The 19130-nt window shown below is 44.0% G+C and overlaps 1 protein-coding gene and 3 long non-coding RNA genes across 5 annotated transcripts; 2 read left to right on the top strand and 2 right to left on the bottom strand.

Moving 5' to 3' along the window:
- Positions 1 to 948: 948 nt before the first annotated feature.
- LOC123119397 (GDP-L-galactose phosphorylase 1) lies at positions 949 to 5425 on the top strand. Of its 2 annotated transcripts, none has more exons than XM_044539200.1 (8): positions 949 to 1121; positions 1864 to 2302; positions 2861 to 2979; positions 3060 to 3119; positions 3768 to 3992; positions 4110 to 4292; positions 4688 to 4939; positions 5033 to 5425. In XM_044539200.1, exons 2-8 carry the CDS (start codon positions 2230 to 2232, stop codon positions 5228 to 5230), a joined length of 1110 nt encoding a protein of 369 aa, XP_044395135.1. In that variant the 5' UTR covers positions 949 to 1121; positions 1864 to 2229; the 3' UTR covers positions 5231 to 5425. The 2 variants fall into 2 exon arrangements, with proteins under 2 accessions (XP_044395135.1, XP_044395136.1); XM_044539201.1 differs by lacking the exon at positions 949 to 1121 and adding an exon at positions 1155 to 1279.
- Positions 5426 to 6233: 808 nt separating this feature from the next.
- Positions 6234 to 7148, bottom strand: LOC123119398 (uncharacterized). The gene is made up of 2 exons (XR_006458643.1): positions 6639 to 7148; positions 6234 to 6542 (listed from the first exon to the last, which is right to left on the bottom strand). It is a non-coding gene; the product is annotated as an uncharacterized lncRNA (long non-coding RNA).
- A 237-nt stretch (positions 7149 to 7385) lies between these two features.
- LOC123124296 (uncharacterized) lies at positions 7386 to 8661 on the top strand. The gene is made up of 3 exons (XR_006461032.1): positions 7386 to 7542; positions 7636 to 7746; positions 8267 to 8661. It is a non-coding gene; the product is annotated as an uncharacterized lncRNA (long non-coding RNA).
- An 837-nt stretch (positions 8662 to 9498) lies between these two features.
- On the bottom strand, positions 9499 to 10339 carry LOC123124297 (uncharacterized). Its single transcript, XR_006461033.1, has 2 exons — positions 9897 to 10339; positions 9499 to 9800 (listed from the first exon to the last, which is right to left on the bottom strand). It is a non-coding gene; the product is annotated as an uncharacterized lncRNA (long non-coding RNA).
- Positions 10340 to 19130: the final 8791 nt, after the last annotated feature.

Consider the following 19130-nt stretch of genomic DNA (forward strand, 5'->3'; position numbering starts at 1 on the left):
TCATCTGGTTTGTTAAAAAAGAGGTTAAAATGTATGCACCTATGGTTCGATGGCGGCCTCTCGCTTCCGTGTTCGCGGACAGATGCATGAGAAATTTTGCGGGCTGCTATTGGAGATACCCTTACATGACATCCCCGCCTCGAGAGATGTAGTAATTGTTCTAGCAAGTCCCCATACCTCGGAAGATACATTCCAAGGATTTTCGTGCATCATTTTCTTTGTCGCCTAAACACTACTCGTACATCTAAACAGATTCTCCCAGCCTTCTATACTTAGGTTCCTGGGCCAGCCCCATGCATACTTCAAAGTCTTTAACATAGCAGACGGTTTGAACACCGTTGGATCTCTGATCCGATGGCCCATGTGCTCCTGGAACATGGGGGCATATAAGCTCCGGAAGCACCGCATCGTCAGCCACCTCAAACAGTCAAACTTTTTGGCTTCCTCCGTCACCAGAACCACATCATGGAGCTCTTCATCCTTGAGATCGGATTGAGTGGATTCTGACGAACGAAACACACGGCGATCGAGGGCCTCACACGTACCCTTTATTCTTCCTCCTCATTGTCGATTCTCTCCCCACCCCAGATTAAACTAAGTTGTGTTCAAATAATTGCATGACTTTTCCATTTCCTATCCTTACCAAAAAAAAAACAATTACCTATGTAAACATACCTATTTATATACGGAAATCCCTACATTTTATGGTACATTTTGTGAAGAGTAATGACCCACCTCACATAACCACCTGCACAAAATCGCATAAAACCATATGTTTTACACACTGCAAAAACATAAACACTTGGCATGTGGCATTCAATAAAATCAGGAAATATAATTACCTTTTTTGCTTGCACTTGTATTTTGCGGAATCTTTCAAATCCATGGAAATTTAACCAAAATTCATCCAAGCATTTTTTTAAGGCTATATCCAAAGAATATCTGTCCAGGAAAATACCACTTGTGCAAATAAAGAAGCCAAGTGCCAATTTTCCTGGAACCTTCCTTCCTGGCGGCTCCAAACTCCTCTCCTCTCCAGCGCAAACATCCCTCTCCCCGGCTCCCTTTCCTCTTCTTGGCCGGACGGACACCCACCCACCCCGAGCGAGCGCCTCCTCCAGGTACCGATCCATCCAACCATTCTTGTTTATTCGCGTCCGCGAGATCGAAATCCGCTAGCTTTCACCGGAATCTCTGAGTGTTTTCTCTCGATCGATTTTGTGTGTTCCTCATGGAGTCCAGCCGGCGCAAATTGGTATAGCTTGTCACGGAATAGAGGGTGGGTGGGCGAGATTCTCGCATTCTTCCGCCCGATTCGGGTTTTGGTTTCTCGAAATTGCTCCTGTTCAAGCAAATGCACGGCGGGGGGGGGGGGGGGGGTGCTGTTCCTTCAATTATCTTGTGTGGAGCAATCTGCTATGATGCAGTTTCTAGGTTAGATGGTTCGCGTTGAAGGCCCCCCGATTATTTGCTCACGGAGCAAAAAAATCTGAATGTTTCATGCTGTCGTTGGGAAATTAGGATGTTTTCGTTGGCACTATGCGGACACAGGCGGCATGATGCCGTGATTTCACAACCTTTACTTGAGAAGAAATTCATTGTCTAGCTTGCTCACAAGTCGGAGTATGGTCCGGCATAGATCCTTTGTGGTATTTGATTGAATATTACTCCCTCCGTCTGGAATCGGTTGACGCTCAAACGGATGTATCTACACGTATTTCAGTGCTAGATACATCCGTTTGAGCATCAACTAATTCAGGACGGAGGAAGTATGTGCTTGTATGAATGCTTGCAATTTCAGATTATTTTCCTTTTAGGACCTGGGTTACTGTTTCGGTTGGCTGACGCTTTGTTCATGTTCAGATTGTCCTGCAAAAATACTGCATTTTATGATCGGAGAACTTGTGAGGAGCTCCTAGAAGAAGAGCCAAGTTGATCCTGCAAAATTGGATAGCTGGTCCGGCAGGGCTGGCTTCAGAAGATCAGCCACGGCTCTAAGGAGAGTAACCCGTGTTACACCAAGAAGGGAAAGGCAATGTGTCCATCGCTTTCCTAAGTTTCTGCTTGCATCGCCTTCTTTCCACGGTGGCCGTGGTGCCCTCCCATCTGCAGGGGGGCATCCTTCTGATCTGACCTACCTTGCTGGTGGTGGTGCTGCACAATTCTGAAGTAGGCCTTTAGCATCATAGTTAGTTCAGTTAGTAGTCCATAATATTAAGAGTTGTAAGTATGGTGTCGGCCACCAAACTAGAAGGTGGATATTGTTTTCACAGCAAGAACTCTCCTCTCGATCAACCTGAAGGTAAATAAAAGTGCTTTGAACTTCCAAATGTTTCTCTCTTTTCGGAATGACTGTCTATAATATTCTTTAATCCTAGCATCATGAATTTCTTCTTTTGCCTGTGTAAAACTGTAATTGTCCTCTACACTGTTCTGGCACGAAAAAAAAATTAGTATTTTTTTTCTTGTCTAAGTATTTAGTCATCCTTTACTATTTTCTGGCACCACAAACAAAACCAAAAAGGATGAGCTGTGTATGTAAACTTATCCGTTTGTTTTTCCACATATTTGAACTCTCTGCCGAGTTAGATAGCTACTCCCTCTGTTAGTGATCTAAACGCTCTTATATTTCTTTACGGAGGGAGTATGTTATAGTTGAATTCAATGATATGCGCCTGCTTTGATGCTACAATTGCAGTTTGGAATACTGAAGTATCCCTAGATAATTTTACACAAGCACTTTCTTTTTACCAAACCTAGCTGTGTAATCACCTTTATTAACCCTTTAAAATAACAGCACATGGCCAGTTATATATTATTGTGGCATTGTAGTATTCATACATTTCTCTTTGAGCTTCAGGTGTGAAGATACATCTTTACCGTCTTGGAATAGAACAGCGTGAACATGATGCCCTCAAAAGCTTTGCATGTGCTGGTGAAGGCAGCCCAAGTTTACTTGATACAATCATTCTTTCTCAGGTTTGTATTACCTGAGAGTTCACACAATCTTTATGAGTTATCATGGCACCATTTTTAATAGATGATTTTCTTTGTAACAGTGGGAGAACTTTGCTCAGAAGGGCCAGTTGGGATATGATGTTACTACTTGCGAACTTAAGGTGCTTCTTGGATCCCCCCTAATTCTTGTGTCCTAGATCAAAGTAACTTTAAACATTTGCTTGTGCATGTTGGATTCTGATACCCAAACTAAAAAACACAAAGCCAGAGATGTGAAATATAGTTTTATACATTTTATACTTAACCTCTTCCCTTCCTCAGTTTCCACAATCAAACTGCAGAGTGGCATGCTAATACCAAATATTCCTGCAACACCACCTACCAAATTGTTCACATTCCCACTAATTGCCACTGTTGCTGCCCTCATTGGAACAGTCTGCCTTTCCTGTGCTGCCAATCGTGATGGCTATGGGGGGATAGTACGGATGGGGATGTTAGGAAACATAGCAGTGGGAAATAAGAGAGAAAGGAGCGGGAAAGATTCGATAAATAATAGTGGTTGCCACTTATAGTTATCCACATCTTAAAGCACATAACTATTTCATCTTAGGTGGCAGAAGTTTAACTTTGAAGAAATATTGCGATTCTAGAAGTGTAATCAACCAACCAACATTTTTTTCTGCCAGACATACCATTGACAGTCTGTTAAACTTATGTATTTCCCTTTCAAAAGGCTTATTAAGCCATCAATCCTGTTAATGATATGCCCTGAGCTTGACTGGAATAATTGGTTTTGAATGGTTGTACAGGTCATTGAAGGTCAAAGGGATTTTGTTATTCAGATGAATGATAAATGGAATTCATTTTCCCTCAAGAAATATGACAAGTTCGGCCATCCTTTCGGATGCTTGAAGCCAAATTCTGCTAGAAGCTACGAGGAATTACTTTTGTGCATCGCAGAAGGAGAAAATAATGAACCGGAGGTTGTTCCTTCGATTACACCCCCAAACAATGGAGTACTGCTGATCGCGAATGTACGCACCTTAACCCCTAACCCCTCCCCAACCCTTTGTGAATGTGAATATAGATACAAGTGCTAGTTGCCATCTGCATCATGTTTTTCCATTTCTGATGGACATCTTTTCCTGAAGGCATATCCTGTTGAATATGGTCACATTTTCTTGGTCCCAAATGCAACTAATCAGCTATCTTCCTTTTGGGATAAAAGGATGTTTGGGCTGATTACAAAGATTGCCTCTGAAGTAAACAGTGCAGCGTTCCGGGTTTTCTTTGATGATGGTACATCTATTGTGCCAAAGCACATGTTTTTTCAGGTAATACCTTCTAGTTCTAGTGCTTAATGTTTTGAACTTACTCCAAAGTACATTACTATTCACCTGCCATGTGCTATACAGACCTGAATACCCAATATAATGGGAGTACTCATTTAGTTGTCTGGTGGTCTCATCTTCACTAAGCATTCGACTTTGTGCTGTAATGTATTGTCACCGATTTACAGCATACTTCAAAGTACTTTAATTGCCATGATGAGTAAGATTTTAAAGGGAAGATTGATCCTTGTAATTGTTTTATTGTTCTGTTATTACTGAATCAAAATAACTGAGTAGATTTTTTTCCATAATAAGATATTGCTAAGATACTAGAACTACTAGTTTGCAGTGGTTGCTTAAGGAGAATCTCATGGTGTTATTTTTGCTAAATATTACAGGCCTGTTACTTTGCCAATCCTTTACCAGTGGAGTCTTCCTCAACTGTTGCATTATATGATGGGGCAACCAGATCAGGCATTTGTGTGTCTGAAATAGTTGATTACCCTCTAAAAGCACTTGTGTTCACGAGCACCAATGTAAATGCACTTGTCGATGTAGTGAGTGAAGCATGCTTGGCTTTGCATGAGAACAATACTGTGCACAGCCTAATGATGTCCAACAACGGCAGAAATGTTTTCTTATTCCCCCAGGTGAAACTCGCTAATACATTGTGTTCCATCTCTAAACAAATGTTTTATCAACAAAGGAATTGTTAGGTGTTAATCTCTGGTGTTTGATTTTAGGTGAAAAATCTGGTCACTGGCTGCTGTCTTTCTGCCTGGGAGTGCTGTGGCTACTTTGTTTATCACACCAAAGTTGATTTCGACCGAGCTTCTGAGACCGGAATTTCCAATAGGATGGCTTCGTTCTCGTTCCAAGATGGTGACTTTGAAGACTTGAAGAAACTCTGCTGCGCTATAGCTGATGGCCTTGTTACCTAAGCCTGCACCGTATGCAAGCATCAACAATGTGTGCAGCGGTTCATTATGTAAAATCACCCAGAATGTTACTGCAACTATAAACATATCGTGTATCATGCTCTCCCATTCCCCGTGTTTAGCGTGTTATGCCTAAATACTATGAAACATATGTCTCAAGACATCCGGGTTGATGAATAAAGCTTGCTGTTCTCCTCATGAATCAATCTCTGAATATTTGCAAGGATTGTGCAATGATATTTCAGCTACTACATTTGCAGTTTACAGAATCAACTTTGCAGTCTGTGAGACATTGAATTACTTCAGAACTGAACCTGTGATATAGCAGATGACTTGGTTTGTTTCATGTGGTTTGCTTCAGAAGGCACATGCCCTTGATCTGATAGCTTTGTTGCAGAAACAGTTTTTACGTGGATGTGTTATAAATTTATATAGCTTGCAGTTGTTACTGGGAGTTCAAAGATTGTATGTAGAGAAGGAAATCTGTTGCAGTTATAAGTTGTGCATCGACGTTAAGATGGATCTTATCACTCATTGCATCGGCCGCAACATCCTGAGGCAGCATCAGATTCAGCAGGGTTTGTTGCATGATGGAAAAGAAAAAAAAACAGAAAATTGTGTATGGTTGCAGCCGGTTTTCATCTCGATCCTATGTATGGTTGCAGCCGGTTTTCATTTCATGGCAGTTTGGACAGTAAGCCAGTTTCTTGTGTGTGATGGTGGCAGTTTTGGACCAAAAAAATCCCTAGATTTAAATGAATTGCCATGGCAGTTTTAAAAAATGCCCCCTACCCCCTGGCGTCCTTTTTTTAATGGCTTTAGAAGTCCAATTGAGTCCAAACACAATCAACTTAAATAACTTGGATTTTTATGAAATAACTACTGACCAATATTTTATATTTTTGATAATGGTGTTAGTTCGTTCTTGAAGAATATTCAAATAAGGTTACAGACAAATTTAAACAAGCCCATAATAAGTTTTAATACCTTCGAAAATACAACCACAAACAAGGGAAATCAACTATATTTATTGATTGGCTAATTTATTCAACATTCCAAATTTCGAAATATTTGGATGTTACAGACGGCTCGCCTTAAGATCTTATTGCACGTTGCTTCACATCCTGAAGCAACTTGAGGCAGAATCAGCATGGAAAGAAGCAGGCGCAGTAACTAAGTTCAGGATATTGATGGTCCGTGTCACACTCCGCATACGGGTAACCCTCATGTTCGCAGTCCTCTGTGCATTGGTCACCCTTGCATTGCGAAGTAGGGTACGTCTGGCTTAACCGCCTGCAGTGGCCTTCAGATCCTGCTGTAAAATATGGGCAACATTTGAATAACAACATTAGAAAACAAAACACTGAGAAACTATTATATTATTCAGATAATTATTCCAGGCAAGGCTTACCAGGAAGCAAGAGGAGTGACATGAGCAAAATTAAGCACAAGCTTGCCATCTTGACCTTGTCGACCTCCATATCTCCAGGAATAAACACCCAAGCAAAGAAGGATGGAATTCCAAATAGGTTAACTTAGTAGTGCACCACTGATCCCTTCTTATAGAGATGGATGATGGAACCTTACAATAAACCAAACAGAAAAGGTTGTATATATCTGGATGATGCAATGATGTGTTGTGTAAATTGAAAAGACACTATAGGTTGTTGTGGGTTGGTGTGTGCGCGCTCGCACGCGTGCGTGGAATGGTGCCTTTGTTGCTTAGGTGGAACCCTAAAAAACAGAAATTGTCATATTTATCTGGATGATGCATGGTATATATCCAGAAGATGCAACGATACATTGTACATTGAAGAAAAGACATTCTCAGGGGTGATAAAAGACACCCTAGGTAGTTGATACATGTGTGTGTGTGTGTTGGTGTGAGGTATTGCCTGATGTTTGTACTGCTCAAAATGGTGCATTTGTTGGTTAGACAGAACCCTACAAAAGGCAAACAGAAAATGTCATTATATGGATGATGCAATTGTATATATCCGAATGATGCAGCAATGTGTCACACACTGGAAAAAGACACCGAGACATGATAAAAAGGCACCCCGGGTTAGTTGATACATGCATGTCTTTTATGTGAGGTATGTCATGATATTTGTATCGCTCAAAATGGTGCCTTTGGATCTTAGCAGTAGGAAAAAAACACCCAGCGTATCACGCATTGGATTAGGAAATAATGTTGCTGGGGTAATTGCACTTGTCGATGTAGTAAGTGAAGCATGCTTGGCTTTGCACGAGAACAATATTGTGCACAGCCTAATGATGTCCAACCACGGCAGAAATGTTTTCTTATTCCCCAGGTGAAACTCGCTAATACATTGTGTTCCATCTCTAAATAAATGTTTTATCAACAAAGGAATTGTTAGGTGTTAATCTCTGGTGTTTGATTTTAGGTGAAAAATCTGGTCACTGGCTGCTGTCTTTCTGCCTGGGAGTGCTGTGGCTACTTTGTTTATCACACCAAAGTTGATTTCGACCGAGCTTCTAGTAGAAATTCTGAATTGGTATAATGGCTCTTTCTTACATTACAACTTACAATACAAGAGTTTCTTACAGGAGTGAAACAAAACTAAAAAAAAAGATTAAAGAATAACGTTTGACAAAATGATTAATGCAAAATGATCCATTAAAGAAAAGAATTGATACAACAATTTGATTACTTAATCAATTAGTAGTATCCCTGCCATGATTTTCAAATCTTTTCTATTTAGTAGTCTAAGTTTCTCGATGAGGATAATTAATTCGGTCGTTGTGGTCGGACTCTATTATGGATTTCTACTACATTCTCCATAGGTCCCTCTTAGATCTTCTTTCTCCAATCTTGGATTAGGGAAGAAGGAGATATTCGCGACTACTGGCGATTTCATTATGGGGCAGCTCATGATCTTCATATCGATCTATTGTCCACCTCTGTATCTATTCTTTCTTAGCTAAACAGGTGGAAGATCTATCCAATTTGGTTATATTATATCATGGACTCGCAAAAACGGATCTGAATTTGACTGAAATGCACGATCTTCACAGGTATCACTTTTCACGATACCTAAAAGGTGGAATAGCGATTTTCGAACCATTTCCTATAAGAGAATGGTTTCCATTACTTTGAGAAATGGATTCTTGAGACCGGAATTTCCAATAGGATGGCTTCGTTCTCGTTCCAAGATGGTGACTTTGAAGACTTGAAGAAACTCTGCTGCGCTATAGCTGATGGCCTTGTTACCTAAGCCTGCACCGTATGCAAGCATCAACAATGTGTGCAGCGGTTCATTATGTAAAATCACCCAGAATGTTACTGCAACTATAAACATATCGTGTATCATGCTCTCCCATTCCCCGTGTTTGGCGTGTTATGCATAAATACTATGAAACATATGTCTGAAGACATCCGGGTTGATGAATAAAGCTTGCTGTTCTCCTCATGAATCAATCTCTGAATATTTGCAAGGATTGTGCAATGATATTTCAGCTACTACATTTGTAGTTTACAGAATCAACTTTGCAGCATTTCTGTGAGACATTGAATTACTTCAGAACTGAACCTGTGATATAGCAGATGACTTGATTTGTTTCATGTGGTTTGCTTCAGAAGGCACATGCCCTTGATCTGATAGCTTTGTTGCAGAAACAGTTTTTACTTGGATGTGTTATAAATTTATATAGCTTGCAGTTGTTACTGGGAGTTCAAAGATTGTATGTAGAGAAGGAAATCTGTTGCAGTTATAAGTTGTGCATCGACGTTAAGATGGATCTTATCACTCATTGCATCGGCCGCAACATCTTGAGGCAGCATCAGATTCAGCAGGGTTTGTTGCAGAGGCTAGGTAGCCACTAATGATGGAAAAGAAAAAAAAAACAGAAAATTGTGTATGGTTGCAGCCGGTTTTCATCTCAATCCTATGTATGGTTGCAGCCGGTTTTCATTTCATCGAAGTTTGGACAGTAAGCCAGTTTCTTGTGTGCGATGGTGGCACTTTTGGACGAAAAAATCCCCAGATTTAAACGAATTGCCATGGCAGTTTTTAAAAATGCCCCCACCCCCTGGCGTCCTTTTTTAATGGCTTTAAAATTCCAATTGAGTCCAAACACAATCAACTTAAATAACTTGGATTTTTATGATATAACTACTGACCAATATTTTATATTTTTGATAATGGTGTTAGTTCGTTCTTGAAGAATATTTCAAATAAGGTTACAGACAAATTTAAACAAGCCCATAATAAGTTTTAATACCTTCGAAAATACAACCACAAACAAGGGAAATCAACTATATTTATTGATTGGCTAATTTATTCAACATTCCAAATTTCGAAATATTTGGATGTTACAGACGGCTCGCCTTAAGATCTTATTGCATGTTGCTTCACATCCTGAAGCAACTTGAGGCAGAATCAGCATGGAAAGAAGCAGGCGCAGTAACTAAGTTCAGGATATTGATGGTCCGTGTCACACTCCGCATACGGGTAACCCTCATGTTCGCAGTGCTCTGTGCATTGGTCACCCTTGCATTGCGCAGTAGGGTACGTCTTGCTTAACCGCCTGCAGGGGCCTTCAGATCCTACTGTAAAATATGGGCAACATTTGAATAACAACATTAGAAAACAAAACACTGAGAAACTATTATATTATTCAGATAATTATTCCAGGCAAGGCTTACCAGGAAGCAAGAGGAGTGCCATGAGCAAAATTAAGCACAAGCTTGCCATCTTGACCTTGTCGACCTCCATGTCTCCAGGAATAAACACCCAAGCAAAGAAGGATGGAATTCCAAATAGGTTAACTTAGTAGTGCACCACTGATCCCTTCTTATAGACATGGATGATGGAACCTTACAATAAACCAAACATAAAAGGTTGTATATATCTGGATGATGCAATGATGTGTTGTGTAAATTGAAAAAGACACTATAGGTTGTTGTGGGTTGGTGTGTGCGCGCTCGCACGCGTGCGTGAAATGGTGCCTTTGTTGCTTAGGTGGAACCCTAAAAAACAGAAATTGTCATATTTATCTAGATGATGCATGGTATATATCCAGAAGATGCAACGATACATTGTACATTGAAGAAAAGACATTCTCAGGGGTGATAAAAGACACCCTAGGTAGTTGATACATGTGTGTGTGTTGGTGTGAGGTATTGCCTGATGTTTGTACTGCTCAAAATGGTGCCTTTGTTGGTTAGACAGAACCCTACAAAAAACCAAACAGAAAGTGTCAGATTTATATGGATGATGCAATTGTATATATCCGAATGATGCAGCAATGTGTTACACATTGGAAAAAGGCACCGAGACGTGATAAAAAGGCACCCCGAGGTAGTTGATACATGCATGTTTTTTATGTGAGGCATGTTGTGATATTTGTAGTTTTGTACCACTCAAAATGGCGCTTTTGGATCTTAGCGGTAGGGAAAAAAACCAGCATATCGGATTGGATTAGGAAACAATGTTGCTGAGGTAATATTAGAAATTCATGAATCAATCTCTTAGTAATCAATACATGATATTGTTACCAGTGTGAATGATCTTTGGGCTTAAAAGATCATCTTCTGCAACATTTTCGCCAGACGTTGCATCACTTCATGAGGAGCCTATGATATAGCAGATGAATAATCTCCTTGTCTTCTAACTTTCTAAGGATAAACACACCGCCTAATTGGTGCGTTCGAACTAGAAGGCAATACTAGTCACCAGATCTGATAATTTTGTTGCAAAAATAGTTTAATCTCTATGTATGCTCAGACCTGTTAAATGTTAGTCCTTCAGGCCCGGATTTGGGGACCCCATCTCTATGCTCAAAACTGTTAAATGTGAACTCCTATAATTATTATTCTTTTATCCTTAGTTTGCAGTTTTAATTAGGAGATGAACAGTTGACAAAATTGTATAAACAAGTTACAGAACTGGATGATGCATGTGTGTACATTGGAAATTCAACTCAAGATGTTCTTGAAATTACCACACGCCTCCAGCACCCCCCATCCTAAGTACTAATCGTGTGCAAGCTGATAGCTACTCGCTGTAATTACGACAAAATGGGAGTACCGTTGTTACTCCCTTAACTCTACAAATTAAGGCATAAATAAGAACAGGTATTGAGTGGTCAAATCGTGTCTACTCCCTCCGTTCGGAAATACTTGTCATCAAAATGAATAAAAAGGGATGTATCTAGACGTATTTTAGTTCTAGATACATCTCTTTTTATCCATTTTGATGACAAGTATTTTCGGACAGAGTGAGTACTTTTAATTTAAAATATTTAGACCGATAGACCAATTTAGGCTCGCACCAATGGACAGTGTTTAGCAGCCAAATAGGAACTAATATTTAGCGGCCAAATGATTATGTTTCATGTGGGGCCCGCCCACCGCTCTCCCATCTTAATTTTATATTCATTCGAAAACTCCATTTTCACATGTTTTTATGGCCGACCCTTGCCTTTGTTTTCTGCATCAAGAAAGGTTGTTTGGTGCCCGCTTCTCCAAAGGTTGATGGCCGCTACTCCTAGCGACGTTGTGATGGCGGCCAATGATGTTGCTCCAGTTGCGGCGCTGCGAGGCAATCCGAGTGAATGTTACAAGGCAGCATCAGCTGTTGTTGCGAGGTCATCGGAGTTGCTACGAGAAGTGTTGCAACGAGCGGCCGCGCCACTGCGAGCTAGTATTGCGAGGACACCACCGTGCTTGTACCCGGTGTTGCGAGGACGCCGATGTACTATTACACCGTGCTTGTGAAACATGTTGAAAGCCAGTGTCGTGGGAGCACCGCCATATACTACGAGGCATGCTGAAGCCAATGCTACAAGGGGCATGTCCATGCTACGGGAGTGACATCGGTGCTGCGAGGTGATGTTGCAATCGGAGTTGCCATGCTACAGGGACTATCTTCGTGTCGCGAGGCACACTACGAGCAGGTATTGTGAGCCATGCTATGGAAGCGTCACTGATGTTGTGATCCATGTTGCGAGTGGCGACCATGTTGTGAGGGGGAGGCGCGGGTAGGGGAATCGTGGGATGTATTGAGCACGAGACACACTGTGTGTGATTCGATGACTGGCCACGTTGCAAGTGGTGGGCATCCCGGTCTCAAGACGAGACGCTGACGTTATAAAGGCCGGCCACCGCACCTACAAGCCTTGAGACGTAATGCTGCAAGGGCCGTAAAACATCGACCAGTCGTCTGCTGCTGCGAGGCCATTTAGTGATGTTGTGAGCCGCTGCTGCAAGGCCGTTTAGTGATGTTGTCAGCTGCTATGAGGTCACCAGGGTTGGTACGACGGACGGCGCAGCTGCGAGCTACTTGCCGCGAGGCCGTCGGAGTTGGTACAATGGGTGGCGATGCTGCGAGGTCGGCCGAGCTGCTTCGATGGACGGCATTGTTGCGAGTTGCTGTCGTGAGCCGATGTTGCGGGGGACGCTGGAGCTGCGGCGATGGCCCGGTTGCTTCCATCACACGACGGTGATGCGACGCTCGATGGCTGGACGGTGTTGCGACGCTCGATGACCATGATGAGCACATGCTTCCACGACACAGCGGTGTAGTGATGCTCGATGGGCCGCGACAACGGTGTGCTTCCTCGACATGACCGTGCTGCAATGGATGCTCCATTGGTGTCTCGGCTATGACAGTAGCGGCGATGCTGCGATGGCGCCTGAAAGGATCGATATAGTTGACTAGAGGGGGTGGGGGGGTGAATAGGCAACTAACAATTTTTAGCTTTTATTTACCAATTTAAACTTTGCATCAAAGTAGGTTGTCTAGATATGCAACTAGGTGAGCAACCTATATGATGCAACAACAACAAGCACACAAGCAAGCAAGAGATGCAACACAATATAAGCTTGCACAAGTAAAGGTACGAGATAACCAAGAGTGGAGCGGTGAAGGCGAGGATGTGTTACCAAAGTTCCTTCCCTTTGAGGGGAAGTACGTCTCCGTTGGAGCGGTGTGGAGGCACAATGCTCCCCAAGAAGCCACTAGGGCCACCGTATTCTCCTCACGCCCTCACACAATGCGAGATGCCGTGATTCCACTATTGGTGCCCTTACAGGCGGCGACCGAACCTTTACAAACAAGGTTGGGGCAATCTCCACAACTTAATTAGAGGCTCCCAACACCACCACGAAGCTTCAGTACAATGGAATATGGCTCCGCAGTGACCTCAACCATCTAGGGTGCTCAAACACCCAAGAGTAACAAGATCCGCAAGGGATTAGTGGGGGGAATCAAATTTCTCTTGGTGCAAGTGTAGATCGGGGCCTTCTCAACCAATCCCTAAAAAATCAACAAGTTTGATTGGCTAGGGAGAGAGATCGGGCGAAAATGGAGCTTGGAGGAACAATGGAGTTTGGGGATGGAAGAGGTAGGTCTTCTTGGAGAAGAAGACCCCTTTATATAATGGGGGGACACATCCAACCGTTATGCAGCCCGCAGCCCGCATCTGGGCGGTACTACCGTTGCTGGAGCGGTAGTACTGCTGCCACAGCGGTACTACCACTGTGGCAAGTAGACATAGGGCAACCAGGGCTGAGGGAGAAGAAGTACACGCACTAGGGCGGTACTACCGCCGATAGGCGGTACTGCCGCTTCCTACAGCCGCTGGAAAATAGGGGAAGGCAGCGAGCTGAGCGGCAGTTGCAGCGGATGTAGGAGCGGTACTACCGCGCCCTACTGCCGTCCCTACTACCGCTCCCGTGCGTGGTCCTTTATGGAAACCCGACACAAAAAATCAATACCAGAGCAGGGGCGGTAGTACCAGCGGCACTAACAAGCGGTACTACCGCCGATAGGCGGTACTACCGCCCTTGCCGGTACTACCGCTTAGTGCAAATCACCCCTTGTTTTGCACATCACGGAAACTCCAAAGAAGCAGGAAGAAAGCAAGGGTGCAAGGAGAATGTGAACGTGATGATTCCACCCATACTCTTCCGAAACGGATCCCCTCTTGATAGTACGGTTATCCCTACGACTCAATTCCACCGAAAAGAAATGAAGGAAAATAATCCGTCTAAAGTGAAGTCCTTGAGGGGTAACAATCGCATAGTGCTCTTATATTAGATAACCTGAAAAGCTTAATGCACATGATTAGTCCGCAAACGTATTGTCATCAATCACCAAAACAACCGGGGAAAATAATGCCTTAACAATCTCCCCCTTTTTGGTGGATTGATGACAACACGGGATTTGCACAAAATAGTTACTGGAAATTAAGCAAACCCACTCCCAACAAAATATAGACGGGCTCCCCCTAGAGGTGTGCACCAAGGAAATTAGCATGAAAGGCTATGTGCACATCTTTAGGAACAAACTCCCCCTATATTTTGTAGACAACAACATCCTTGCATATAAGAATAACAACAAGTACATCTAAGCAAGGACAAGCATGAGAGCAATAATATAAGTGCTGGTAAAGAAGTAGATAAGATAGGGTAGTTCACATATGTCTTACACCATATGGTCTCACTCACAGCCGAACGAAAGCGAATGAAAACGAACGAACACAACGAACACGAACACGCAAACACAAAACCCAAAGCAAATCCCTAACTCTCCCCCTTTGGCAGCAAGACACCAAAGGGAAAGGGACGACACGACACACGATGGTAGTAGATCTCCATGGCATCACCAGTCATGCTCCTCCTCCTCCTCCTCCTCAGAGACCTCTGCAGCATGGGGAGAAGCGTGAACTCCGGTGTCCTCCTCAGTGTCAGACCACGGGAAGTGCACTCTGATCCAAGACTCCTCATCAGTGATCCGCTCCTCAGAGCCATCTGCAACCTCAAGGCCAACCTGTCTCATAATGGCCTTGTCACGACGACGAGCCATCTTGGCCTCCTTGTGAGCCTTGCACTGGCCATTGGCCTGAAAGCAGAAACGACGCTTCATCTTTTCCTTGAGTTTCTTCGCCCAAGAGGGCTCCTCAGATGGGGGCACATACTCCGGCCCATCATCATCCTCATCATCTTCATCGGCTAAGACAGTCTCCTGCACTGGAGGTGTCGGAGTAGACGTACTCCACTTCTCCTTCTGACGCAGCTCGATAGTGTCATGAGAAACCATGTTGTCTGTGACATGCTCCTCATCTGGAAACTTGGCTGCCCAAGTGTCCTTGATAAGCTGCATAAGATAGGGTCCATAAATGATGCACTTGCGCTCCATGACAGCAGAGTGAAGCTCAGAGCACATCACATGTGACACATCCAGCACCTGCTGAGAGCCCTCCGCTTCTTGACAGAATAGAAGCATGTCAACTAGGTAAGAGTGCACCTGATCCAAGTTGCCAATCCAAGGAACAGGGTGTTCCAGAAGATTCGATACATGATGTCTAGAAAGGGCCAGAGCTCATAAGTAACCTTCCCAGTCTCAGACACTTTCCTGGTAGAATATGGCCAAAGCTTCTCCTTATGAGTAGCGGCAATCTCCTTATGAGGGCGAAACCCAAGTGGGATCTGGGCACCCTCATCATTGTACGATAAGCTGACCATGAAGTCCTTCCATGGTGCGGACAGAAGACGACCATTGGTCATCCAAGTCAGAGTACGGGCCTGATCATGCCCAAAGTGAACGGTGGCAAAGAACTGGGCCACGAGCTCGGCATCAAAGTCTTTGTTGAAGGTAATGATCCTCTTGATGTCCAACTCCTCACACCTCTACAGAGCATTCCCAAAGTATGGCAGGTCCTTCTCCATGTGCGAGAGATCGACAGACTTGACCTTCACAAACAAACTCTTCTTTTGCTTCAAGACATCGCAATAGATGGACTGCTGAAACCTGTTCCAGAACGGACGCCTCTGAAGAGAAGGCTCCTGGTCCACATGGTAGGGATTGTGCTTCCTCTTGGTACAGAACTCCATTGCAGACATCTGATTAGCACGCTTGCGCCCAGCGGAGGTCTTCGACGTAGGGACCTTGGCCTTGCGTTTGGGCGGCTCTGACGAGCCACCCGCATCACCAGCAACAGCAGACTCTGGAACATCCGACGAGCGATAACGCTTGGAACCTGTTGCACGGTCTGGATTCTTGCGGCGAGCCTGATGCCCGGAGCTACTACCACCTGAAAACACACACACACACACACAAGAACCACAAGAGCAAGAGAGCATAAGCCAAGGAAAGACAAACACCAAAGATGAGAATTAGGTAGAGAAACAGGGGAATTGGCATCTCAGGGCGGTAGTACCGCGCACCAGAGTGGTAGTACCGCTATGCAGCGGTTGTTAGCGGGCTGACACCTGCCGCGACAAGATCCGGTACTACCGGAGATGCAAAAGACCATATTTCTATACCTAATCATCAAACAACCTAGTCTACCAGTCTCCCAAGTCCTTCCTAAGCCTCGATTCCACAACTAAATCGAGGGATGCAACAAGTATAGCCCAAAACCTAGATTCAAGAAAGAGAACCAAGGGAGAGAAGAACGGAGGCAATACCGGCATCCATGGCAAGAGGAGAGGGTGGGGAAGGATCCCACCAGATGGAATCAAGGGAGACGGCCTGGATCCAGCGGCCCGACGGCGGACTCCGGTGCTTGGGGAGTCACCCGAGAGAGGAGAGGACGAGGAGATGGGGCAAACTGAACGGGTATGGGGGAGTGGAAACTCCCCCTGCCTGATACATACCCCACACAGCTAGACCTAAGCGGTAGTACCGCGCAAGGCGCGGTAGTACTGCTTTGGTGCAGATCTGAAGCACAACATGCCCAGCCGTACCGCTCCGCGGTAGTACTGTGTCGGCAGGGCCGTAGTACCGCTTATAAGAGGTAGTACTGCTCTGCCGCCGCGGTAGTACCGCTCAGACGCCCCAAAGCAGGAACAAGGGGAAAAGATGGCTTACGCACGACTCGCGAGAGAAAAATAACACAAAAGACACAAGACAAGCCAAGACAAACCCGAACACGACCACACCAAAACACAACCACTCAAAAGAGAGAAGCACAAGCAACAAGAAACAACACACAGACAAACTCTCGAGAAGAGAGGGCGGTGGCCGAGGCCACCTATGTTTGAGCAAATGGTATGGCACCGCGAAGAATTATCCTTGGGCCCATGACCATAACTCGTCTTTGAAGCACAAGTACCATCGAAAATGGCTAATGTGAAAGACTCGATCAATTTATGCATAATGGGGGGAGGGAGAGTTCATTGAGAGAACAACACTCCCCCTATGTCCATGCCTACACCTAAACAAGACATCATGAAGAGTGTGGTGGGGTGTGCAAGAGTTCAAGCCACATTGCTCGAATCAATGATATTTAGCTCATGCCTCAACTCGCAAAATCTTGCTTCATCCAAGGGCTTCGTGAAAATATCTGCAAGGTTATCATGAGTGTTGCCATACTTGAGCTTGATCTCCCCTTGCCTAATGTGATCCCAGATGAAGTGATACTGAATCTCAATATGCTTCATCTTGAAGTGTTGCACCGGGTTGAGAGAGATCTTGATGGCACTTTCATTGTCACACCAAAGAGGCACTTCGTCACAAGTGACACCGTAATCCTTCAAACTTTGCCTCATCCATAGAAGTTGAGCACAACAACTACCGGCAGCCACATACTCCGCTTCGGTGGACGAGAGAGATGCACAAATTTGCTTCTTAGAAGACCAACTCACTAAGGAGTAACTAAGCAATTGGCACCCTCCGGAGGTGGATTTCCTATCCACTTTGTCTCCCGCCCAATCTGAATCTGTATAGCCCAAAAGATCAAAGTTGGCTCCCCTTGGGTACCATAGGCCAAAGTTTGGGTATGAGCCAAATATCGAAAGATTCGCTTGACCGCCACAAAGTGGCTTTCCTTAGGTGCGGTTTGAAACCGTGCACAAATTCCCACACTCAACATGATATCCGGTCTAGATGCAAAAAGGTAAAGCAAGGATCCAATCATGGAGCGATATACCTTTTGATCCACCGCTTTACCATTGGGATCAATGTCAAGTTGGCATTTAACGGGCATTGGAGTGGAGGCCGGCTTGACATAACTTAGCTTGAATCTCTTGAGCATGTCGTGCTTAGCTTTGGGTTCAATTTTGCGGTGTCCTTTCCCAGTGACAGCAGGGGCAGCAAGGCACGTATTGTATTGTTTCCATCGAGGATAAAAAGATGGGGTTTATATCATATTGCATGAGTTTATCCCTCTACATCATCTCATCTTTCTTAATGCGTTACTCCGTTCTTTATGAACTTAATACTCTAGATGCATGCTGGATAGCGGTCGATGTGTGGAGCAATAGTAGTAGATGTAGGCAGGAGTCGGTCTACTTGTCACGGACGTGATGCCTATATACATGATCATGCCTAGATAATCTCATAATTATTCGCTTTTCTATCAATTGCTCGACAGTAATTTGTTCACCCACCGTAATACTTATGCTATCTTGAGAGAAGCCACTAGTGAAACCTATGGCCCCCGGGTCTATCTTTTATCATATAAGCTTTCAATCTACTTTTATTTGCATCTTTACTTTTCCAATCTATATTATAAAATACCAAAAATATATTTATCTTATCATATTATCTCTATCAGATCTCACTTTCGCAAGTGGCCGTGAAGGGATTGACAACCCCTTTATTGCGTTGGTTGTGAGTTCTTGTTTGTTTGTGTAGGTGCGTGGGACTTTTGAGGAGCCTCCTACTGGATTGATACCTTGGTTCTCAAAAACTGAGGGAAATACTTACGCTACTATTGCTGCATCACCCTTTCCTCTTCAAGGAAAACCAACGCAAGCTCAAGACGTAGCAAGAAGGATTTCTGGCGCCGTTGCCGGGGAGGTCTTCGCTCAAGTCAAGACATACCAAGTACCCATCACAAACTCATCTCCCTCGCATTTACATTCTTTGCCATTTGCCTTTCGTTTTCCTCTCCCCCACTTCACCCTTGCCGTTTTTTCGCCCTCTCTTTC

The sequence above is a fragment of the Triticum aestivum genome, chromosome 5D (assembly GCF_018294505.1).
Source record: "Triticum aestivum cultivar Chinese Spring chromosome 5D, IWGSC CS RefSeq v2.1, whole genome shotgun sequence".
Taxonomy (NCBI): Eukaryota; Viridiplantae; Streptophyta; class Magnoliopsida; order Poales; family Poaceae; genus Triticum; species Triticum aestivum.